Source organism: Hypanus sabinus, chromosome 12, assembly GCF_030144855.1.
Source record: "Hypanus sabinus isolate sHypSab1 chromosome 12, sHypSab1.hap1, whole genome shotgun sequence".
NCBI lineage: Eukaryota > Metazoa > Chordata > Chondrichthyes > Myliobatiformes > Dasyatidae > Hypanus > Hypanus sabinus.
The window spans coordinates 4,192,362-4,217,929 of NC_082717.1; the positions used below are offsets into that span (position 1 = coordinate 4,192,362).

The 25,568-nt window shown below is 42.6% G+C and overlaps 2 protein-coding genes across 4 annotated transcripts in view; one reads left to right on the forward strand and one right to left on the reverse strand.

Annotated features, from left to right (window-relative positions):
• The window catches only part of LOC132403308 (uncharacterized), a 57,819-nt gene that overhangs the window by 21,574 nt on the left and 10,677 nt on the right, over positions 1–25,568 (forward strand). The window contains exons 4-7 of the mRNA XM_059986760.1: positions 2,349–2,468; positions 2,634–2,707; positions 3,756–3,800; positions 3,891–3,933. Coding sequence (XP_059842743.1) covers positions 2,349–2,468; positions 2,634–2,707; positions 3,756–3,800; positions 3,891–3,933 — 282 coding nt within the window. The remainder of the gene's footprint in view (positions 1–2,348; positions 2,469–2,633; positions 2,708–3,755; positions 3,801–3,890; positions 3,934–25,568) is intronic.
• Positions 1–25,568, reverse strand: part of LOC132402573 (uncharacterized) — a 155,551-nt gene that overhangs the window by 20,602 nt on the left and 109,381 nt on the right. For 2 of the 3 annotated variants that reach the window (XR_009514956.1, XR_009514955.1), the window contains one exon: positions 11,608–13,296. The gene's annotated coding sequence lies outside the window, so the exon portion shown is untranslated. Of the gene's footprint in view, positions 1–11,607; positions 13,297–25,568 lie in introns of those variants that run through there. The other variant, XR_009514957.1, reaches the window with a different exon arrangement.

Genomic DNA, 25,568 nt, shown 5'->3' on the forward strand with positions numbered 1-25,568 from the left:
ATCTCTGATTGTCCATACCATCACACACAGAAATAGAAGGATTCATCATTGTTTTACCAGTCAGGGTTGTTAGCTCCAAGCTGAACCCCTGAGCCTGGAAGACCAGTGGATCACTCTTAGTCTGGCCTCTACCCTTTGACCTGTTTGCTATGGGTGACCCTGCCAAGAGCCAAAGCAGAAATCTCTGACTCCAGCCAACATAGTTCTCCGGGTCATTGAGGCACGCAAGCCTCCAAACCACGACGGGTACTCCAAGTGTGGCCCCAGCACCAGCTGGTGCAACTGCAACGTAATGTCTCAACTTGCACACACAACTATCAAAGTAAATTTATTATCACAGTACTTGTATGTGGCTATATACAACCCTGAGATTCATTTTCTTGCAGTCTTTCTCAGAAGACCAAAGAAATACAATAGAATCAGTGAAAGTCTGCAGATAAGCAGAAACAAAAAAAAATTAATAAATATTAGAGTGGCTAATTGGACCATCGGAGAACTGGGCAGCCTCTTATTTGGGACAACTGTTAAAAAACTAAATCTAATTTAGAAAATAGCCAGGATTTCCCTCATTTATTTGGGACATGAGGCCACTCAATTGAACAGGAGACTGTTACCAAACAGTTTCTAACTGGCAACAGCCAAATGTGCTTGTGTGCATGTTAGACACTACAGTGTGCTTCAAGGAAATAGCATCAGTTGTGTGCTTGTGTTCAGGAAGTGTGATTTTTATCACTGATAGTTGGTGAGAAATAAGCAGAAAGACAATTCAGAACTATTTTGCTCACTGCGGTTTCAAGCATTTCTGGGGTTGAGAGAGTGAACAGCTTCAAGTCCCTCGGCATCCACATCACTGAGGACCTCACGTAGTCTGTACACACCAGCTGTGTGGTGAAAAAGGCACAACAGCGCCTCTTTCACCTCAGACAGTTGATTATGTTTGGAATGGGCTCCCAAATCCGAAGAACTTTGTACAGGGGCACAATTGAGAGCATCCTGACTGGCTGCATCACTGTCTGGTACGGGAACTGTAACTCCCTTAAATACAGGACTTTACAGAGAGTGGTGTGGACAAGTCCATTATTCAGGCCATTTATAAGGACAGATGTGTAAAAAGGGCCCGTAGGATCTCTGGGGACCCAAACCATCCCAACCACAATCTATTCCAGCTGCTACCATCCAGGAAGCGGTAGCACAGCATAAAAACCAGGACCAACAGGCTCCGGGACAGCTTCTTCCTCCAGGCCATCAGACTGATGAACTCACACTGACTTGAGTGTATTCTATTTAGTATAAATTACTATGACTGCACATTGCACAATTAGATGGAGATGTATTGTAAAGATTTTAACTCATGTATGTGAAGGACGTAAGAAATAATTTCAATTCAATTCAATCTGAAAATTTGCTGATTCTATTTTCCGCATTATCGTCCACATCTTTGATGTCCCTCACAAAGAACATCAGACCCAGGACCAAACCCTGTGGCACTCCACTAGTCACAGGCCTCCAGTCAGAGATGCAATCATCTTCTACCACTCTGACATCTTCCACACAGCCAAAGTCTTATCCAATTTACAACTTCATCTTCACTGCCAAACAACAGAACCTTTTTGACCAAACTCCCTTGCAGGAACTTACCAAGTGCCTTGTCAACGACCACGTCGACAAAATTCATAGCCTTACTTTCATCAAATTTCCTGGAAATTTCCATGAAAAAGCATAATTAAATCAAGGTGTCATTTGCATCAATGAACAACACCTGTTACTGCTTTACCAAAGCAGTGTTGACGTACAAAATGGAAATATGGGTGACTAATGTCTTTGAGTTTTTTGAGGTTGCACATATAGAAACATAGAAACTTAGCAAACTTACTGCACAATACAGGCCCTTTGGCCCACAAAGTTGTACCGAGCGTGACCCTACCTTAGAAATTACTAGGGTTACACATTGCCCTCTGTTTTTCTAAGCACGTACCTATCTAAAAGCCTCATAAAAGACCCTATCGTATCCGCCTCCACCACCATTGCTGGCAACATGTTCCATTCACTCACGACTGTCTGCATAAAAAACCTAACCCCAACTTCTCCTCAGTACCTACTCCCCAGCACCTTAAACCCGTGCCCTCTTGTGGCAACTATTTCAGCCCTGAGAAAAACCCACTGACTATCCACACAAACTTGTAAAGAACTTTTCACAGGACTCTGGGGAATGAGGGGACTGGGATCAGTGAGCACCTTTTTCAAAGAGCTGGCACAGGAGGATGGGCCGAATGGATTCCATCTACACTGACAGTGAGCTTCCCAGATGTTTACCCACTGATGTGATTTCCTTTCTGTTCCTCAAACAGAGATGTCCCGAGCCCCATCGTACCTGGCCTGGATCATTGTGGCTGTCGTGCTGGGAGTTCTCGCTGTCACTGGAGGCATTTTCCTCATCAGACGCAGAGCGTTTAGAAACCACCCGTCCCGTACGTGTGACTAAATGGTTCATTCTGATCCGATTGTTGTGTGGAGTTATTAAAATGTAACGGTCGGGGACTGATTGTGAAAGAGCCCGTTGTTGTGTTGTGACACAATGTGGGACTCACAGCTCTGAGACGGATGTTAATGATACTTTATACTCTATTTCACAGACCCACCCACAGCAACTGGTCACCAGAGCCCAGGGGCAGATTATGAAAATGCTTCAGTGGCCAGGGGTGTCCTGGTGAGTTCTGATGCTTTTCTCAGAGAAGTAGGATTGTGTGGGGATTGCACTGGTATGTTCATGGATTCTTACATCAGGGATATTTCCCAGTGACATTGTGGTTCATTGAATATTTCTGCAATGTCTGAATGATTTGCAACTTTATGTGGTGTAGCTGTTCCTGGATATTGACCACAGACCGTACAGCTCTACAGCACAGGAACAGGCCCTTCTGCCCATCAAGGCTGTGCCAACCCAAATGCCAGATGAAACTAATCCTGAGCAACACAGACAAAATGCTGGAGTAACTCTACAGGTCAGGCAGTATCTATGGAAAGATAGAGGCTTTGGACCAAAACCCTTCATCAGGCCTCGAAAGGATGGACACAGTAGCCAGAATGAGAAGCTGCAGGGTGATGGGTAGGAATACAATCTAGAAGGTGATAGGTGGATTCAGATGGGTGCGGGGTGGGGGGCGTTGAAGAAAGAAGCTGGGTGGTGATAGGTGGCAAGATAAAGGGCTGAAGAACAAAGAATCTGATAGGAGAGGAGAGCAGACTATTGGGGGAAAGCAGGGAAGAGGGCAACATGGGGAGGTGACTGGCAGGTGAGGAGAAGAGAATAGCTGAGAGGAGAGCCAGAGTAAGGAAAGCAGTGACTGACTGGCAGGAAGCAAAGTGTGGGAATAAATGGGAGCCTTTCTTGGTTTGCTGCCAATGGCTGAACTGGTCAATGTTGCCAAAGTGTTGCGGGATACTGAGAGAAACACAGAGACAGCAGGTGGTGTGCGTTGTTGATGGAAGAACGCCCCAGCACACTCTGTCGGTCATTGATTCTATGGACTCAGACAACTGACACAGCAGATTGTAACATCGAAACAGCGAGTGGTTTCCTGCTCCTGTTTGTTGCATGAGTGATGTCCCTCTCAGCCTTGCGACTGAGAGAGAGTCTGTCTGAGTAGTGTGAAGGTAACTTGCCCTTCACATTTCCTTTCAGCTTCCCCCTCTCATCTTAAAGCCAGTGTTGACAATGTTTAGACCCTTGTAATGGTTCAATTGTTCTGTTGTAGGTTTCAGGAGGTCACCAGGGGGTCGATTCAAACAACACCTACATGGTAAGGAAGGTCACCTGTGGAACATTGAAACTTTTCCCACAGCATGAGCTGTCAAGCTGCTGTTCACACCATTTCTGTGTTCTCTACTAGGCTCTGCAACGTCCCACTCAGTCCATCTACGGTCATCTCCAAGGTACGTAGCAACATCTTTGGACAGGGTAACTAAACCATATCAACTGTTGTGGAAGTGGTGGGAATGTGGAGAAGTCTTTAGATGGAACACCCAGTGAGCAATGAGCCCAGTGTGGTAATGGGTCAGCAGGAGCTCAGTCTGATGACCAATGGGACCAGGGTGTGAATTCACACCTTTTACTGAATCAGGTCACTCAGCCGTGTACACACATCCTCACAGTCCTGGTAGCTCACTGCAGCAGCACAGTCCATTACCAACACGACAAATCTAAACTAATGTGAAATTAAATTAACATAAATTATACATCAACAAAATAAACATCATGACATGAGCACCAGTTGAGAGAGAGGAAAGAAAAGCAGTACAAGTCATGTTAGAGTTGTTCAGATGCGTTCAGGATCCTGATGGCAGTGGAAAAAAAGATGCTGTTGAACATCCATTTGAGGGTCCTGGACCTCCTGTTCGAAGGCAGCATTGAGTAGAGGGCTCAGCCCAGATGGTGGGGTCTCTGATGATGAACATTGCCTTCCTGAGATATCGTCTCTTGTAGATGTTCTGAATGGTGGGGGGAGTTGTACTTGTGATGGAACTGGTTGAATCCTTCATTCTATGTAACCTCGTGTTCCTCTACACTGGAGATCCCACACCAGAACGTGGTATAACGAGGTGTGATCTCTCTGATGCCCTTGTTTTCCCGTGTACTGGAGATCACACACCAGAACGTGGTATAACGAGGTGTGATCTTACTGATGCCCTTGTGTTCCCATGTACTGGAGATCAAACCACACACCAGAACGTGGTATAACGAGGTGTGATCTCACTGATGCCCTTGTGTTCCCGTGTACTGGAGATCACACTCCAGAACGTGGTATAAAATGGTGTGATCTCACTGATGCCCTTGTGTTCCCGTGTACTGGAGATCACACCACACACCAGAACGTGGTATAACGAGGTGTGATCTCACTGATGCCCTTGTGTTCCCGTGTACTGGAGATCACACCACACACCAGAACGTGGTATAACGAGGTGTGATCTCACTGATGCCCTTGTGTTCCTGTGTACTGGAGATCACACACCAGAACGTGGTATAACGAGGTGTGATCTCACTGATGCCCTTGTGTTCCTGTGTACTGGAGATCACACACCAGAACGTGGTACCACGAGGTGTGATACCACTGAAGAGCTGCCAGTGTTATTGGAGTTTGTTCTGTTGGATGGAAAGAAATCAGTTATTCCAGCTGGGAATCCAAAAAGTGGGATTGCAATGTCACTGGAGCCCAGCTGTTCCAGAGACACTGGTGTTGATGTGCAACCCTCTCCGAACACAAGTGGGAATTCCGGATCGGAGCCATAAGACCATGGGATTTTGGAGAAGAATGAGACTACTTGGCCCATCGTGTGCTCCATCATTTCATCATGGCTGATCCATTTCCCCCTGAGCCCCAATTTCCTGCCTTCTCCCCATGTCACATCATGCCCTGACTAAATAATAATCTATCAACTTTTACGTTGTATATACCCAGCAACTTGGTCTCAACAGCCGTCTTTGGCAGCAAATTCCACAGATTCATCACGCACTGGCTGTAAGAATTTCCATTCTAAATTGTTACCCCTCTATTCTGAGGTTGTGTCCTCTGGTCATAGAGTCCCCTGCCACAGGAAACAGCCTCTCTACATCCACTCTATCAAGGCCTTTCAATTTCTGATACGTTTCTGCGGTCACTCCTTATGTTTCTGAATTCCAGTGAGTACAGGCCAAGAGCCATCAGATGCTCCTCATACGAAACGCCTTTCAATTTTGAAATCATCTGAAGCCTCTCTTGAGTCCACTCCGATGTCAGCACACCCTTTCTTCAATAAGAGTCCCAAAACAGCTCGCAATACTCCAAGTTTTATAAACCCTCAACATTCCATCCATGCTTTTATATTCCAATCTCCTCAAAATGAAGACATTATGAAATACATTGTATTTCTGTTCCTCAGCATGAACTCAACCTGCAAGTTAATCTTTAGGGAATCCTGCACAGGGACTCTCAAGTCCCTTTGTGCTTCAGAATTTTGTATTTTCTCTTCATTCAGTAAATAGTCCACACTTGCATTCTTTTCTAACAAAGGGTATGGCCATACATTTCCCGACACTGTATTCCATCTGCCACTTCTTTGCCCATTCTCCTAATCTGTTTAAATTCTCTCTGTCCTCTCTGCTTCCTCAACACTATCTGCCCCTGCACATATCTTCATATCGTCCACGTACTTGGCCACAAAGCCATCAATCCTGTCATCCAAATATTTAACACTTCACGTAACAGGACACCACCAGTCACCAGCAGCTAACCAGAAAAGATTGTTACAAGGATCAGTTCTTGTGATAATGATCGGTGAGGTACAGAGAATCTGTATTTACTGACAAGTAACTGTTATTCTTTCAACTAAATAACATGTGGGTTCACAAGCTATCTACATGCGGGTTCACAAGCTATCTACATGCGGGTTCACAAGCTATCTACATGTGGGTTCACAAGCTATCTACATGCGGGTTCACAAGCTATCTACATGCGGGTTCACAAGCTATCTACATGTGGGTTCACAAGCTATCTATCTGTGGGCACCCTACTAGAATCCTTGACCCGCCATGAACAGTCAATGAAGAGAAAAGATATTACCTGGGAAAGGAGTCTAAGCTGGCCAGGCGTTCTTCATGATCCTGCTCTCCATGTGACCGTGGGGTCCTCTTTATCCACAATACTTGGTCTCTGGCTGCTGGAGAGTTATTTCCCCTGCATATTTGGAGCTCTTGAGTCTTATATTGTTCCTCAACAATTGAACTGTTGGATTTCCATCCCGTTAGCTCAAGGTCATCTGACCTATCTGGGTCACCATCTTACAGGTCATTGTACAGGGCCACAACCAACATTGTTTCAAGGTTCTGCCCACCCGCCTTGTGCATTTGAGCCTCTTAACTCTGATTGGTTTAAACCAATTCAATGAGGCAACCCAGACAAAGGATTAGTGATGTCCAACATCCTGCATGCCAATCTGTAACTATGCCACAGGTTCATCTACCTCATTCCGGATACTGCGTGCATTCAAATATAACACCTTCAGTTCTGTATTCATCACTCTTGTTGATTTTGCCCATCTTTTACATTGAAACTTATCCCGTTGACTGCAATTTTGCCCAATCATCAGCATCTCCTTGCTATCAGTCTCTCGACACATTCCTGTTTGCAATCCAACTACCTGATCCTCAGCATTATCACTCTGGTTCCCATGCCTCTGCCAAATTAGCTTAAACCCTGCGTTACAGCTCGAGCAAACCTGTCTGCAAAGATATTGATCCCGATCGGGTTCCAGTGTAACCTGTCATCAGAAGAGGTCCCACTGATACATAAATCTGAATACCTGCCCCTGTACCAGTTCCTCAGTCACTCATTCTTCTGACAAATCATCCTATTCTTACCCCCACTAGCTCATGGCACAGGCAGCAATCTGAAGATTACTACCCTGGAGGTAATATTTTCAGCTTTCTACTAGCTCCCTAAAAACTCTATTCAGGGACTCCTCACCTGTCTACCTCTGTCATTGGTGCCAACATGAAACAAGACTTCAGGCTGCTCACACTCCCCCTTTAGAATACTGTGCACCCGATTTGAGACATCTCTGCCCATCCCCTGGGATGCAACAAACCATCTGGGTGTCTCTATCACATCCACAGAATTTCATTTCTATTCCTCTGACTATAACTTCTCTGATCACCAATGCAGTCCTCTCCACCTCTCTTCTCTTCTGAGCCACAGCACCAGACTCAGTGCCAGAGACCCAATCACTGCAGCTCCACTCCACTAGCCTGTCCCCTTTGACAGTATCCAAAGTGGATCAGGAAACCACTCGTACCAGCAGAGATCACTCAGGTTGGGGACCCAAGTTTTCCCAAGTTCAAAGACTTTGGAAAACCCTTTGGGTCAGCGGAAGTCACTCAGTCCTGATACACGAGGGTCAGAGACTCAGGGAAATGGCTCCGGCCAGCAGAGGTGACTGAACTGTGAGACACGAGCTCCCAAGGGTCAGAGACTCAGGGAAATGGCTCCGGCCAGCAGAGGTGACTGAACTGTGAGACACAAGCTCCCAAGGGTCAGAGACTCAGGGAAATGGCTCTGGCCAGTAGAGGTGACTGAACTGTGAGACACGAGCTCCCAAGGGTCAGAGACTCAGGAAAATGGCTCCGGCCAGTAGAGGTGACTGAACTGTGAGACACGAGCTCCCAAGGGTCAGAGACTCAGGAAAATGGCTCCGGCCAGTCGAGGTGACTCAGTTGTGAGTCACGAGTCCTCTGTGGGTCAGAGACTGAGGGAAACCACTCAGGCAGGGTCTGTCACTGAGTTTAACTCTCCCATTCTTCACCGGCTCACTTCACACACGTTATTATTGTTTCAACCGACAATAAATCACCGTCTACCAGCTGAACCACAGTGGGAATCGTCTGTGTGGCCTCGGCTGAGGGGAGGAACCCCGGATGGATTTCTGCACAGCCACATTCATCAGACGTGGAAAAGTTTAAGGCCCAGACATTCTACTTATTTGACGTGTGAGACAAGAATTTTAACAGAGACAACATTTGGCGTGTTTCTATCAGGGGAAACCAACCCTGGTGGGAGGTTAATATCGAGGGGATGAAATCTGATCAGAGACCAGTTGTTGGAACATCACTTGACTGGCCATTTGGCCCACAATGCTGTGCTGATCCTGGTGACAATTTGTACTAAATGACCTCCTCCTGAGTATCATCCATATCCAAAATCAATTAAAGATAAGGGTTATTAACTCTTTTTTAATTGATTTTGGCTTGGTTGAAATTTGCAGACATTGACATCCTAATAACAGAGATTATTCTTTATTTTCACATGTTCTCAAAAAATATTCAAGAATTGATTATTTTATAGCTGATCCCTGATTTTTGTCCAAAGTCCAGAAATGTGAATATGATGCTATCGTTTCTCGGATCATGCACCTTTAAGCTTAGCTTTTGAATTGAATTATGTTGTTATTGCAAATTTGCCTTGGCATTTTCCAGGAAACTTATTACAAAGTTCAGACTTTGTCAAATTTATTGAGACTCAGATAAAAGATTATTTTCTTTTTATAATACAGGAGATGTGTCAAAATAAATTATATGGGTACATTTAAAGCATTTTTTTGTGGTCAAGATAATCTCCTATTTAGCTAAGCTTAAGAAACAGACAAAAACAGAGTTAGATAAGATTTCAAAACAATTTAAAGACTTGGATAATATTTATACAGTCTTTCCTAACATTGATTTATTCAAACAAAGAGTTTAACTCAAATCACAATATAATTTATTATTAACTTATCCTATTGAAAGAAATTTGCTTAAATTGAAAAGTCAATTTTTTGTGTTTGGGGTTAAAAATAATAAGCTGTTAGCGTCTCAATTAAAAGCAGCTAGAGTTAAAAGACAAATTTTAAAAATCTGTAAGGGAGACAGTAGTTTAGCATGTAAGTATGAAGATATTAATAAAATTTTTCAAGACTTTAACATTGAACTTTATAAATCTCAGTTTCCAGTTGATTCTTCTAAAATGAATGCCCTTTTACAAAACATCAATTTTCCTTAAATTTCTGTTGAAGTTCAACAAACTCCTGATGCTCTTATTACTGAAAATGAAATTCAGAAAGCTAGTTTTTCAATGCAGTCTGGTAAAGCTCCTGGACTGGATGGTTATTCCATAAGAATTTATAAAAAAATTGAACAATTGCTTTCTCCATATATGTTGGAAACGCTTAAAGATTCTTTTTTGATAGGAGAGTTACCTCCTATATTTTATGAAGATAAAGATCCTATTGACTGTGCTTCATTTTGTTTAATTTTTCAGTTTTTTTTTATTGATTTTCAAATAAAGAATATACAAATCAGAGGAAGAGTTTAGCAAACATAATATAAAAGACATATAAACAGCAATAATAAAAACAGAAAAAATATAATGGAAAAACCAAATCGGTAAAATATTATGCTGTTATATATACAATGGTAAAAAAAACTACAACTCCTCATAGCAATCATAAAAAAATGATTGGAAATTTTATTGATAAAGGGGAAAAAAACCCACTAACTAAACTAGTGCTTCATATAGACCTAGTTCAGTATTAAATGTGGATGCTAAAATTCTTTCAAAATTAATGTCTAATTGGCTGGAGAATTTTGTAGCTACAATTATCTCTCAAGACCAAACAGATTTTGTAAAGGGCCGTTATTCCTTCTCTAATGTTCAGAGACTGGTAAATGTAATATATTCATCCTTTTCTAAGACTCCCCAATGTGTTGTCTCTCTCGATGCTGAAAAGGCATTTGACAGAGTTGAATGGAAATACTTATTTAGCGTTTTGGAGAAATTCAGCTTAGGGATTAATTTTAATAAGTGGATCAGAATGATATATAAAAGCCCTATCGCTACTGTTATTACTAACAATTGTAGATCTCCTTTTCTCGGCTTTCGCGATGTATGAGACAAGGATGTCCATTAAGTCCCTTGTTATTTAATTTGGTGTTTGAACCTGTGGCTAATGCACTTGGTGAAGCTAAAGATATTCATGGAATTTTCATAAATGGAACTACTCATAAGCTCTCCCTTTATGCTGATGATCTCAGTTTATATTTTGAATCCTGAAGAAACCATTCCTAGTTTATTGAAACTATTAAACAAATTTGGGAAGTTTTCAGGATATAAAGTAAATCTTTGTAAAAGTGAATTATTTCCCCCAAATGATTCTGCTTCTATATTTGATGAAATTCCTTTTAGAGTAATGGACTATTTAAAAAATTAGGTATTATTTTTACTAAAAATTATAAAGACCTTTATAAAGCTAATTTGGTTCCTTTAGTGGATTTTATGAAGCAATTATTTTGTAGATGGAATCCACTTACACTTCCGTTAGCCGCCAAATCCATGCAGTTAAAATAATGATTTTACCAAAATTTTTATATGTATTTCAAAATATCCTTTTTTTTACAAAATAGTGTTTTGATCAGCTGACTCTATCTTTTGTTTAGAATAATAAAATACCATGAATTGGTAAATATCATTTACAAAAATTAAAAAAGGATGGAGGTCTTACTTTGCCAAATTTAAGAATGTATTATTGGGCTGTTAATATATGTTATATGTATTTTAGGTTATATTGGGCTGAAAAAAATGAATGACCACCTTGGGCTGATTTGGAATTGAATGCTGTGAAAGAATTTCACTTAACCTCATTATTTAGAACTTCTCTACCTGTACAACTGGCCAAAATTATTAATTTAAATTTATACCCTATGATTAAGCAGTCATTATGAATTTGGTTCCAGTTTTGTAATTTTTTCAATCTTAAAAAAAATTAAACTTTTTAGTTTAATTTATCAAAAATATTTATTTAAACCTTCATTAAGAGATCCTAACTTTCTTCTTTGGAGGAATAAAGGAGCTTATTCCTTCATGGATCTGTTCCAAGATGGCTGATTGATGTCTTTTGAGAAATTAGTAACTAAATACTCTCTCTCGTATTCACATTTCCTGCAATATCTTCAGGTCAGACACTTCTTACAAGAATATTTAAGTAATTTTCCGTATATACAGGATTCGGACCTGTTACATATCATTTTAAAAATGAACCCTTTAGTGAAGAGATTTATTGGGAAATTTTATAATTTATTGTTAAAACAGCACAATTACCCTTCCCTTAAGATTAAGCAAGATTGGGAGAGAGAGCTCAACATGACCTTGATCACAGAGGTTTGGTTGCTGATTTTGAAGTTGGTTAACTCTTCTTCGAGCTGTGCCAGTCACTCTTTAATTCAATTTAAAATTGTACATCATTACTTTTTGACAAAGGAGAGACTGTCTAAAATGTTTCCTAATGTTGATAGTCAGTGTGAAAGATATAAAACTGAGACAGCCACATTGACACATGTGTTTTGGTCCTGTCTGTATTGAAACATTTTTGGAAATCTATTTTCTCTACTATTTCTAAAGTTTTAAAAATTAATTTACAACCTAATAAATTGACAGTTCTGTTTGGCATAATCCCTCAATATATTCATGGTACTTCTCTATCAGACCAACATCTAATTGCATTTGTTACAATATTGGTCAGAAGGGCTATTTTGTTGAAGTGGAAAGGTGCTTCTGTTCCTACTTTGAAAATCAGAAGTCAAACTTTTGATCCTCGATTTGATTTTGAGAAAAGGTTGGGTTCACTTGCCCGCTACTATCATCTGATTTGAGTTAATTAATATGGTTTCCTTCTGATTTTTGTCTAAGTAGATTTGAGTTGGCAGATTGATGTCTTTCTTCTACAGAAGCTTGTATGATGTATAGCTCCGGGGTTGTGCTTCCAATGGGATTTTGTTTTGTTTATTTTAGTTAGTAGGGGTTCTTTTTTTTCTTTCTTTCCTACTTTCAAACAATATTCTTAATGTTTTATTTTTTCTTCTTATTATTGATATATTGCTTAGCTTTGTTAATCAGTTATTTGTTAATTGAATTCTTCATTGTACATAATGACATATTGACTTGATTACCTTAATGTACTTCTTTTGTTAATCTTCAATAATAATTAATAAAAAAAGATTTTTAAATGCCCACACAATGTCCATATTCCTCCACTTCCTGCCAGATCATGTCTCTATCCAAGGACCACTTGAACGTCTCTGTCATATTTGTCTCCACTCCCACCCCTGGCAGTGAAATCCAGACTCTCCCCCCTCTCTGTTTCAGAAACTTGCCCCTCATATCTGCTTTGAAATTACCCTCTTTCACTTTCAATACCTGCCCTCTGGGACGAGACATTTCACCGATGGGGAAAAGACACTGGTATCTATCTGTGCCCCACATGATATTTAATATATTAATATATTTGGGCACCACGGTTGGGTAGTGGTTAGCGTGATGATATTTCAGCTCGGGACATTGGAGTTCTGAGTTCAATCCCAGCATACTCTCTGAGGATATTGTACGTCCACCCTGTGGAACAAGTGGGTTTTCCCTGGGTGCCTCGGTTTTCTCCCACCGTTCAAAGATGTATCAGATAGGCTGATTGGTCATTGGAAATTGTTCTGTGATTGGGTCCAGGTTAAATCAGGGCTGTTGGGGGTTGCTGGTCAGCATGAGTTAATGGGTCAGACGGGCTGACTCCACACTGTATCTGTAAACAAACAAACAAACCTCCAACAGTTCTCCCCTCAGCCTTCGCCACTCCAGAGGAAACAACCCTCGTCTGTCCAACATCTTCCTACAGAGCGTGGCCTCTAATCCAGGCAGCGTCCTGGTGAAACTCTTCTTCACCCTCTTCAAAGCCTCCACATCCTTCCTGTAATGGGGCAACCAGAACGCAGTTCAATACCCCAAATGGGACATAACCTGAGTTTTATATGAATATAACCCACATGAATTTCTGACTCTTGAACTCAAACCCTTGACTAATAAAGGTAAGCATGTCATTTGCCAATCTAAAAGCCAAAAGATATGTGACCTATTAAAAGACTATCTGAAAGTTCCTTGAACTTCACCAATCTGCCTGCTTCCACAAGCACCTCTCCTAAACCCTGTCCACATACCTACTGTATATTACACTGTATATAAATAAATACATTGCCCTTCCCAACACACTATGGTTCTGGAAATGTAACTTCCTTCTCCAAGCAGGGAGAGAGGCAGAATCAAGGGAATTCTGGGCCAGTTACTCTGATCTCGGTGGTTGGGAAGACATTAGGGTTGATTGTTCAGGATGTGGTTTTGGGCTACTTAGGGATATGTGAGAAAATAGGCCACAGTCTGGATGGTTTCATTGATAAAATCTTGCCTGGCAATCTGTTGGTATTATTCGAATAAATAACAAACAGGATACACAAAGAAGAATTGGCTAATGTTGTGCATTAAGTCTGTGGTGAATGTGATGTTAGCTTTGGTTTCTGGAATGTAAAAGCAAGAATGTAATGTTGAGACTATAGAGCTCTGGTGAGACCTCACTTAGAGTATTCTGAGCAATTTTGGGCCCTTATTGAAGAAAGGGTGTGCTGACATTGGAAAGTTTCAAAGGAGGTTCACGGAAATCATTCCAGGTTTAAACCACTTGTCACATGAAGTGTGTTTCATGGCTCTGGGTCTGGTTTTAGAAGAACGAGGGTAGACCTAATTAATACATATTGTGACGAGTATTCTGTCCACGATGACAGATGAGAAGAGCTCGTTTATCTCAAATGCTGGTTTTTATTGTGACAAGCACGCCATCACTCAGTGAGAAGCCACTCAGTCACAGAGACTGGGGAAGTGATTATCACAGACCCCGGTTACAGTCAGGGTGACCCACCAACACACATGAACTTCCCACCATAATCCAACAAACGCATTTTAAAACAAGAATAATAGGTTGTGCCGGTCATCAGATACATCACAACAGGCGTGTGAGATGTGTCTGTTGTGTGAGAACAAGTCGGCAAGGATTATGCTGAGCAGACCGAAGTGTCACCACACAAATGTTAGCATGCCAATAGTTTTCTAACACTAACCCATACATCCTTTTCGGGATGTGGGAGGAAACCAGAACACTCGGGGAGACCCACACGGACACGGGTAGAACGTACAAACTCCTTACAGACAGCAGCAGGATTGAATCCCGATCTTACAGTGACACTGAACCGGAACACTCGGGGAGACCCACACGGACACGGGTAGAACGTACAAACTCCTTACAGACAGCAGCAGGATTGAATCCCGATCTTACAGTGACACTGAACCGGAACACTCGGGGAGACCCACACGGACACGGGTAGAACGTACAAACTCCTTACAGACAGCAGCAGGATTGAATCCCGATCTTACAGTGACACTGAACCGGAACACTCGGGGAGACCCACACGGACACGGGTAGAACGTACAAACTCCTTACAGACAGCAGCAGGATTGAATCCCGATCTTACAGTGACACTGAACCGGAACACTCGGGGAGACCCACACGGACACGGGTAGAACGTACAAACTCCTTACAGACAGCAGCAGGATTGAATCCCGATCTTACAGTGACACTGAACCGGAACACTCGGGGAGACCCACACGGACACGGGTAGAACGTACAAACTCCTTACAGACAGCAGCAGGATTGAATCCCGATCTTACAGTGACACTGAACCGGAACACTCGGGGAGACCCACAAGGACACGGGTAGAACGTACAAACTCCTTACAGACAGCAGCAGGATTGAATCCCGATCTTACAGTGACACTGAACCGGAACACTCGGGGAGACCCACACGGACACGGGTAGAACGTACAAACTCCTTACAGACAGCAGCAGGATTGAATCCCTATCTTACAGTGACAATGTAAAGCATTACACGAATGGATACACAAACTGATATACTCCAACACTCTAGGGGGAATAACACAAATTTGTCCAATCTTTTGTCAGGCTGATGTGGTCACACAAAGGCCAGTGGGTGTGTGGACCACACCCCGACAGTGGATGGTCCTTGCTTTGTAAACCACAGTATGGTTCTCCTTTCATGTGGTTCATCAGACATAAGACTGGTGTGAGGACGACAACCCGTGATACTTGCACACCTCCTGACCATGAGGCTGTGCTTTATTAACCTCCTGGTCCCAGGCTGTGGTGGTCTCCCAAGGTGGGCTATTCATTGCTGTTGGTTGGACTCACCCCCCCCCCCTCCCACCAGCCCACCCATCTCTGGATCTGCACTCCAATTGCCCATTCCACTCCTAACCCGTCTCCACAACACTCCCATTCATAAAGTGTTCAGGACAAGTGACATCACAGGGAAGATTGCTGCTGATTGGCTCACACAACACCTACTGACGAGAGGAGGAGAAGTTGGAGTATCTGCTTGATTGTGGCTTTCTGATGTAAGATGAGAATTTAAAAATAATGAAATCTTTAGAGACTGTGGAATAATTGCATAAAATCCCTCAATTTCATTTTCTCTGCTTGATTATATTAAATTGACTGCTTAAACCATTCAACAGCTGTACAGTAAAAATTGGAAACTTCTAACAAGGTTGCAGCTTAACCTGTGAGGGCAAGTGCGGAAGATCAGGAGAGGGCAGCTGGAGGCAGCAAATTCTTCAAAAGCGATCTGAAACAGACACAGAATCTGTCTCGGCCCCAGGTCATCGGTAGAGTATTATGAGAGCTCTGAGTGTTTTTGCAGTTGTGTTTTCATGTTCTGCGTTTATTCATTATAATTATCTGCATTGCATTTTGGATTTTTATGGGTTAATTTTAGGTTTTCTCTGCTTAACATTGACGTTGCAATTGTGATTGAATATTTCCAGTTAATTCTCCGAGACTCCGCAGGTGTCCAATTACATATGCTTGGACTTTTGTCTCTTATTCGAATAGTCACTTAAAAACTTGTTATTCCTCTGAGCACACAGTCTTCCATGCCCTAGAGTGTATTTAAAGGGACGATGCTAACCTCTCATTGGCTTTGTTGTTCTGATCCTTGCTGAGTGAAGTTGTGGCTGAGTTATCCAAGACTTTGTAAGTTCTACTGTTCATTTTGTCTCTTATGTTAATAAAATTCCAAGATTTGTTTAAACGTTCCGAGAGAATTTGTGATCCTGTGCTTGTGTCCGAATGCTCAGCCTGCCAGGAAGCGATGGGGGATTTCAGCTGAGATCCATTGCCTGAGGTTCCATGCTGGGTGGGAATGTCGGGAGGTGATGTTTGTCTCTCTGAAAGACCAGGATTTGGAACATCTCTCTCAAGCCAGGACATGGCTGTAGAGGAGCGACTGTAGTTCACACCAAGATTCTGGTTCAAGGACACAGGAATGCAGTGGCTCTCAGGGATCCCACGGTGAGGGAGACAGGCATTCCCGGAGTCTGCAGAGTGTCTGCACCCTACGTGTCACTGTGGTGTGTACCTGATCAAATGTCAGGCATTCCCGGATTCTGCAGAGTGTCTGCACCCTACGTGTCACTGTGGTGTGTACCTGACCAAATGTCAGGCATTCCCGGAGTCTGCAGAGTGTCTGAGACCCACATGTCTATCAGAAATGGAGTTACTGTTGAAAAATGAGAAATGGGGCAGAATGTTAATTAAACCTCCAACAGCAGGGGTGTGTATTCAGGTGTCACAGGTATGTAATGTATTATGTGAGTATTCATAGATCAGAGTGCGTATGATGTCAGAACACGGGTTTTGTGAAGTGGAAGTCTGGTGAATAAACGTGTGTGTTTAATACTGCGGTGTCCGAGTCACACGCTAATGAAAATAATAACAGCAATCCAAGAGAGCCTTTGCTTCCCCGTCCACTACCAGGAAGACCATGGGAGAAGCTTGGCACAGATCTCTTTCACTACAATGGTGCAGAATATCTGCTTTGTGTGGACTACTATTCAAAATATCTGGAAATCACCAAGTTAAGTGACACGTCCAGTCAAGGTTTCATTACCGCAATGATGTCGACATTTGCAAGACATGGTATTCCAGATATTGTCGTCAGTGACAATGGTCCACAGTATGCCAGCGGTGAGTTTAGAGAGTTTTCAGAAAGCTGGGAATTTCAACATGTTACTTCCAGTCCTGGGCACGCTCAGTCTAATGGACAAGCAGAGAGAACTGTACAAACTGTGAAGAACATGCTCAAGAAGTCACACAGCAGCAACAGTGACCCGTACATTGCTCTGCTTGAATACCGCAACACACCGATTGAGGGTGTGGGGTTCTCTCCTGCACAGCTGTTGATGGGACGTCGTCTGAAGTCCAAGGTGCCAACATCCACAACTCTACTGACTCCTGAAAGTAATGCTCAAGTACATGACAAGCTAAAGTACAAGCAAATAAAGCAAAAGAGCTACTATGATAGACATACAAGACAGTTACCAGATCTGCATATAGGTGAAAATGTCAGAATACAGAGAGGAGACACTTGGCAGCCGGCTGTGGTTGTGAACAGGCATCAGCAACCAAGATCCTTCATAGTTTGCACGCCGGATGGAAGAGTCTACGGGGGAACAGGAAGCATCTGCTGAAGACAGGTGAGAGGGTGTTTCCACGTACAGATACACAGGACATTTCCACGGATACAGTCATGGAAACAAACGACACCAAGAGTGAGGGGCGTGACGAAACCCCACGACACAATAATGGTGAAAGTTCGGTGCAGACAGACCGTGGTGGAAATGCATACACAGAGATTACTCGAGAGACTGACTCTGAAGGATAAGCAGCACAGTCACAGTTCTATCGCACAAGGTCTGGGAGACCAGTCAAACTTCCAGCTAGATACAGAGACTAGATCTACCTACAGTCTCGCACAGTTTGAGACATTCAGCCCCTCAGACTGTCCCACTCCTCAGTATGACCACGGATGGTCTGCCCCAGACCTTATCTCCCCTTTTATCCACAGCTCTCAATTCTCTGATCTTTCAACAATCTGATTACTTTCTCTTTAACTACTCAGAGATTCAGCATTGAGAAGAACAACTTTGTTTGTACCTATGGCTGTGAAATCCCACCTCAGGCCAATGTTAATCAGGCTTTAGATGATCTGAGCAATGAGATCAACATGCACGAAACGGCACACCCTAATGCCTTCACCATTGTTTTGGGAGATGTTTACCAGGCCTGTCTGGAAAAATCACTAAGCAACTACCATCAACAGATCACTTGCAATACCAAAGGAAACAACGCGCTGGACCATTGCCACACCAACATGAAGAATGCCTACCGTACTATTCCCCATGCCCTCACTTCAGGAAGCCTGATCACTTGGCTGTACTTCTACCCCCTGAGTATAGGCAGAGACTGAAGCCTGTCGTGAGGACTAAAAAGGTTTGGACAAGGGAAGCACAGGAGCACCTACAGGACAGCTTTGAATCGGTGGACTGGATTGTATTCAGGGATTCATCTTCAAACCTGGATGAGTATGCTGTAGATGTTACCGACTTCATTAAAACCTGTGTGATGAGTGTGTGCCTACAAAGACTTACTGTACATTCCCAAACTAAAAGCTGTGGTTGAACCAGGAGGTACATCCTCTGCTGAAGGCTAGAGCTGTGGCATTCAAGTTAGAATGAAGTAGTGATTAGAATTAAAGTGGTTGCCCACCTGGGTTCCCACCATGGGAAGTAGCCTTTCCACATCTACTCTGTCTATGCCTTTTAACATCCGAAAGATTTCAATGAGATTCGCTGCTCATCCTTCTAAAGTCCAGCGAGTACAGACCCAGAGCCATCACCGTTCCTCGTACGATAACCCTTTCATTCCCGGAATTATCTTTGTGAACCTTGCCTGAACCCCTGCCAAGATTAGCACATCTTTTCAGAGATGAGGGACCCAAAACTGTTCACAATACTCAAGGTGAGGCTTCACCAGCGTCTTATAAAGCCTCAGCATCACCACCCTGCTCTTGTGTTCTAGATCACTTGAAATGCATTGTGTTGCCCTTAAGGCATTTGTTTAGTTTATTATATTTTCGCTTTAGTAATTTGTTTGTAATTACTTTCCAGTTAAGGTTAAGGTTGTTGAAAGTAAATTCATTGTCTGTGATGTATCACGGCATGCGATAATGTCACACCCGGTTTCGCTGCGACTTGCGAGAAAAGACCAGTTTGGAGAAATGGGAAGGAGGGGGCTCACATGTGCAGGATCAGCGCGAGAAAAGTTTCTTTCCACGCACTAGAAACATCATAGAAGCAATGCTGTAAGTTCATAAGATAATCGATATATTGAAGTAAAAATGTTAACACTGATTCTGTTAAAAGTAATGACGGTTGATAAAGTTTATGTTCTTTGTTATTTAAAGAGTTGCCGATAGTTTGTGTTGAAGTATTTAAAGCAGTTGATGGCATAGGTAGATTCTGACTGTATGTCGTATTTTAATGTAACATAGTTTGTTGTAGTTTTATTTTTCCAAGTATTTATGATGTAATTGTGATGCGAAGAAGGAAACAAATACTGTATATATTTTGTATTTTATCAACAGTTTTCACCATACGTTAATGTGGAAGAGTGAACAGTAAACGGTTCATCTTACTGGGATCGCGCCTCATTGACTCCGGTTTATACTGTGTGTTTAGTTCAGAGTTTTTACACCTGTGCAAGAACACTACGTGCATATTAACATTGCATTTGCCTTCTTCACCACTGACTCCAACTGCAAGTTAAACAACCACCTCTAGAATAAGAGGGTCCAGCCTCAGATAGAGGGGCATATATTTAAAACAGAGTTGCAGAGAAATTTCTTTAGCCACAGGGAGGTAAATTTGTGGAACTTATTACCATAGGCAGCTCTGGAGGGCAGGTCATTGTATGCATTTAACTTGATCAGATCTTGTTATGTGGCATCAAAGTTTATGAGGAGAAGGCTGGGGAGTGAGACTGAGGAGGTGAAAAAAGGATCAGCTATGACTGAATGGCAGAGCAGACTCAATGGGCCAAATGGCCTAATTCTGTCCTATGGCTTATGGTCTTATGGTCCTGACACTTCAGACTGCAGATATCGCCCATGACACAGTGAGATACAACCAGTTTATCATAGTTCCATACATTGCACGGTTCCATATTCAAAGTACTTTTAGAATCTTCTCGTTGCATCTTCCTCTCAAACCATGTTTGTGAACGTTGTGTAGGTCGGGGGATTTGTTTAGTTGGCTATTTGATTACTAATTTATTTGGTTCAGCACAACATTAAGGGCCGAAGAGCCTGTTCCTGTACTATGTTTTATGTTCCATTCTCCCATTCAGACTCTTCATTAATATTGTATTGTCTGTTCTCACACCGTGAATTGCCCATATATTGAAACCAATCTGCTCTGTGAGGAAAGATCTCGACCTGAAATGTCGTCTGTCCATTCCCCTCCCCGATGCTGCCGGACCAGCTGAGCTCCTGCAGCACTTTGTGTGTGGCTGTGGTGAAGGGAGGTGTTTGTCATGTAGCACCACAACCACCAGAGGGCGCTGCTGGTCCATCATCCCACTGAAACTGGGCGGGAGGATGCATTTTTGCCCCGACAATGGTGGGACCCCTAGACACACTGACCCACAGAAAGCCTCAACAGACCAATAGGACAAAGCAGCAGGATCAGAATCAGGTTTAGTATCACTGGCTTAGGTTGGGAAACCTGTTGTTATGTGGCAGCAGTACATGGCAAGCCATAATAATAAAAGTTGTGATTTGTAGTTAAATAAGTAGTGTGAGAAGAGTCAAAAGTAGTGAGGTAGTGTTTATGGGTTCCATGTCCATTCAGAAATCTGAAGACAGAGGGGAAGAATCTGTTCTTGAAGAATTGAGTCGGTGCCTTCAGCCTCCTGGTAGCAATGAGAAGACGGCACGTCCTGGGTGATGGGGGCTCTTAATAATGGACACCAACTTTTTGAGGCATCGCTCCTTGAAGATATCCTGGATGCTGGGGAGGCTAGTGAACATGATGGAGATTGCTGACATTACAACTTTCTGCAGCTTATTTTGACCCTGTTCATCCAGGATCAATAAATCAGTTATTAAGTAGAAGAGATGGGATGTTATATTGAAGTTGTACAGGATGTTGTGAGGCCTAATTTGTAATATTGTGTGCAGTTTTGGTCAGCCATCTACAGGAAAGATGTAAATGAGTTTGAAGGAGTACAGAGAAAATTTACAAGTCTGTTGCCAGGTCTGGAGGTCCTGAGTTACAAGGAAAGACTGGATGGGTTTGGACTGTATTCTTTAGAACGTGGAAGACTGAGAGGAGATTTGACAGATGTATACAGTTATAAGCGGTGTAAATAGGGTAAATGCAAGCAGGCTTTTTCACTGAGGTTGAGTGGAATTACAATTGGAGGTCATGGGTTAAGGCTGAAAGGTGAAAAGTTTAAGGGGAACATGAGGGTAACCTTCTTCACTCAGAGGGTTGTGAGAGTGTGGAATGCGCACAAGCATTGTATGGGAGCTGAATTTTAACATTTAAGAGAAGTTTGGATATCTTCACGGACAGTAGGGGTGTGGATGGGTAGAGCTCCATGGGCTCAGCAATTTTAATTGGTTGGCCCAACGACCCTGTTTCCAGGATGCTGTTTTGTGACTCAATGATCTATCAATGTCTATCAGTGGGGTTTTCCAACAGTCCAATGTTTGTATGGTTACCAACTCTTATACCAGCTTTTACATTTAAACCCAACTCTTTAAGAAAGGAGGAAGGCAGCAGAAAGGGAATTATAGACCAGTTAGCCTGACCTCAGTGGTTGGGAAGATATTGGAGTCAGTTAATGAGGATGAGGTTATGGAGTACTTGGTGACACAGGACAAGATAGTAGCATGTCAGCTTGGTTTCCTTAAGGGAAAATCTTGCCTGACGAACCTGTTGGAATTCTTTGAAGAGATTACCAGCAGGATGGATAAAGGGGATACAGCAGGTGAACTGAATAAGAATTTTGCATCATTCTCCATTGTGGAAGACACTAGCTGTATGGTGGAAGAGTCAGATGTCAAGGGGCACGAAGTGTGTGAAGTTACCTTTACCAGGGAGAAAGTTCTTGAGGAAACTGAAAGGTCTGAAGGTAGATAAGTTACCTGGACCAGATGGTCTAGACCCAGGGTTCTAGAGGAGGTGGCTGGAGAGATTGTGAAGGCATTAGAAATGATTTCAAGAAACAATTCCACTCTTCAAAGAGGGAGATAGGCAGAAGAAAGGAAATTATAGGCCAGTTAGTCTGACCTCAGTGGTTCAGAAGATGTTGGAGTCAATTATTAAAAATGTGGTCTCAGGGTACTTGGAGGCACGTGATAAAATATCCTGCAGTTAGCATGGTTTCCTCAAGGGAAAATCTTGCCAGACAAATCTGTTGAAGAAATAACAAGTAGGATAGGGAAGAAGAATTGGTTGATGTTGTGTGCCTGGCATTTCAGATGGCCTTTGACAAGGTGTCACACATGAGGCTGCCCATGGTATTGCTGGAAAGTGACTAACATGGTTAGAGCATTGGCTGATTGGTAGGAGGAGCGATTGAGAATAAAACGATCCTTTTTTGGTTGGTGGCCAGTGACTGTTGGTGTTCCACAAGGGTCAGTGCTGGAACCGCTTCTTTTTGTGCTGTATATAAATGATTTAGATGTTGGAATAGAAGACTTTGTTGCCAAATTTGCAGATGATGTGAAGAATGGTGCAGGGGCAGGTAGTGTTGACGGAACAGGTAGGATGCAGACAGATTAGGAGAATGAGCAAGAAAGTGGCAAATGAAATACAGTTTTAGAAAATGCATGGTCATGCACTTTGATAGTAGAAATAAATGTGCAGACTATTTTCTAAACAGAGAGAAAATCCAAAAATCTGAGATGCAGAGGGATTTGGGAGTCATTGTGCACAACACCCTAGAAGTTAACTTGCAGGAAGAATCGGTGGTGAGGAAGGCAATTGCCATGTCAGCATTCATTTCAAGAGGTCTAGAATACAAGAGCAAGGATGTGATGCTGAGGCTTTATAGGGCACTGGTGAGGCCTCACCTTGAGTATTGTGTACAGTTTTGGATTCCTCATCTGAGAGAAGATGTGCTGGCTTAGGAGAGGGTCCAGAGGAGGTTCACAAGGCTGATTCCGAAATGAAAGGTATCATATGAGGAATGTTTAATAGCTCTGGATCTGTACTCACTGGAATTTAGAAGGATGAGGCGGGGGGGGGGGGGATCTCACTTGAAACCTGAAAGGCCTAGACAGAGTAGATGAGGAAAGTATATTTCCCATAGTGGGTAAGCCAAGAAGAGGGCAAAGCCTCAGGATAGAAGGGCATCCATTTAAAACAGAGATACGGAGAAATTTCTTTAATCAGAGGGTGGTAAATTGGTGGAATTTATTACCATATAACATAACCATATAACCATATAACAATCACAGCACAGAAACAGGCCATCTTGGCCCTCCTAGTCCGTGCCGAACTCTTAATCTCACCTAGTCCCACCTACCCGCACTCAGCCCATAACCCTCCACTCCTTTCCTGTCCATATACCTATCCAATTTTACCTTAAATGACACAACTGAACTGGCCTCTACTACTTCTACAGGAAGCTCATTCCACACAGCTATCACTCTCTGAGTAAAGAAATACCCTCTTGTGTTTCCCTTAAATTTCTGCCCCCTAACTCTCAAATCATGTCCTTTCATTTGAATCTCCCCTACTCTCAATGGAAACAGCCTATCTATTCCTCTCAAAATTTTAAATACCTTGATCAAATCCCCCCTCAACCTTCTATGCTCCAATGAATAGAGACCTAACTTGTTCAACCTTTCTCTGTAACTTAAGTGCTGAAACCCAGGTAACATCCTAGTAAATCGTCTCTGCACTCTCTAATTTATATCTTTCCTATAATTCGGTGACCAGAAATTCATGCAATATTCCAAATTTGGCCTTACCAATGCCTTGCACAATTTTAACATTACATCCCAACTTCTGTACTCAATGCTTTCATTTATAAAGGCCAGCATTCCAAAAGCCTTCTTCACCACCCTATCTACATGAGACTCCACCTTCAGGGAACTATGCACTGTTATTCCTAGATCTCTCTGTTCCTCTGCATTCCTCAATGCCCTACCATTTACCCTGTATGTTCTATTTGGATTATTCCTGCCAAAATGTAGAACCTCACACTTCTCAGCATTAAACTCCATCTGCCAATATTCAGCCCATTCTTCTAACTGGCATAAATCTCCCTGCAAGCTTTGAAAACCCACCTCATTATCCACAACACCTCCTACCTTAGTATCATCGGCATACTTACTAATCCAATTTACCACCCCATCATCCAGATCATTTATATATATTACAAACAACATTGGGCCCAAAACAGATCCCTGAGGCACCCCGCTAGTCACCGGCCTCCATCCCGATAAACAATTATCCACCACTACTCTCTGGCATCTCCCATCTAGCCACTGTTGAATCCATTTTATTACTCCAGCATTAATACCTAACGACTGAACCTTCTTAACTAACCTTCCATGTGGAACTTTGTCAAAGGCTTGAAGTCCATATAGACTACGTCCACTGCCTTACCCTCGTCAACATTCCTCGTAACTTCTTCCAAAAATTCAATAAGGTTTGTCAAATATGACCTTCCATGCACAAATCCATGCTGGCTACTCCTAATCAGATCCTGTCTATCCAGATAATTATTAATACTATCTCTAAGAATACTTTCCATTAATTTACCCACCACTGATGTCAAACTGACAGGTCTATAATTGCTAGGCTTACTTCTAGAACCCTTTTTAAACAATGGAACCGCATGAGCAATACGCCAATCCTCCGACACAATTCCCGTTTCTAATGGCATCTTAAAGATCTCCGTCAGAGCTCCTGCTATTTCTACACAAACTTCCCTCAAGGTCCTGGGGAATATCCTGTCAGGATTCGGAGATTTATCCACTTTTAAATTTCTTAAAAACACCAGTACTTCCACCTCTTTAATTGTCATAGGTTCCATAACTTCCTTACTTGTTTCCCACACCTTACACAATTTAATATCCTTCTCCTTAGTGAATACCGAAGAGAAGAAATTGTTCAAAATCTCTCCCATCTCCCTCGGCTCCACACATAACTGACCACTCTGATTCTCCAAGGGGCCAATTTTATCCCTCACTATCCTCTTGCT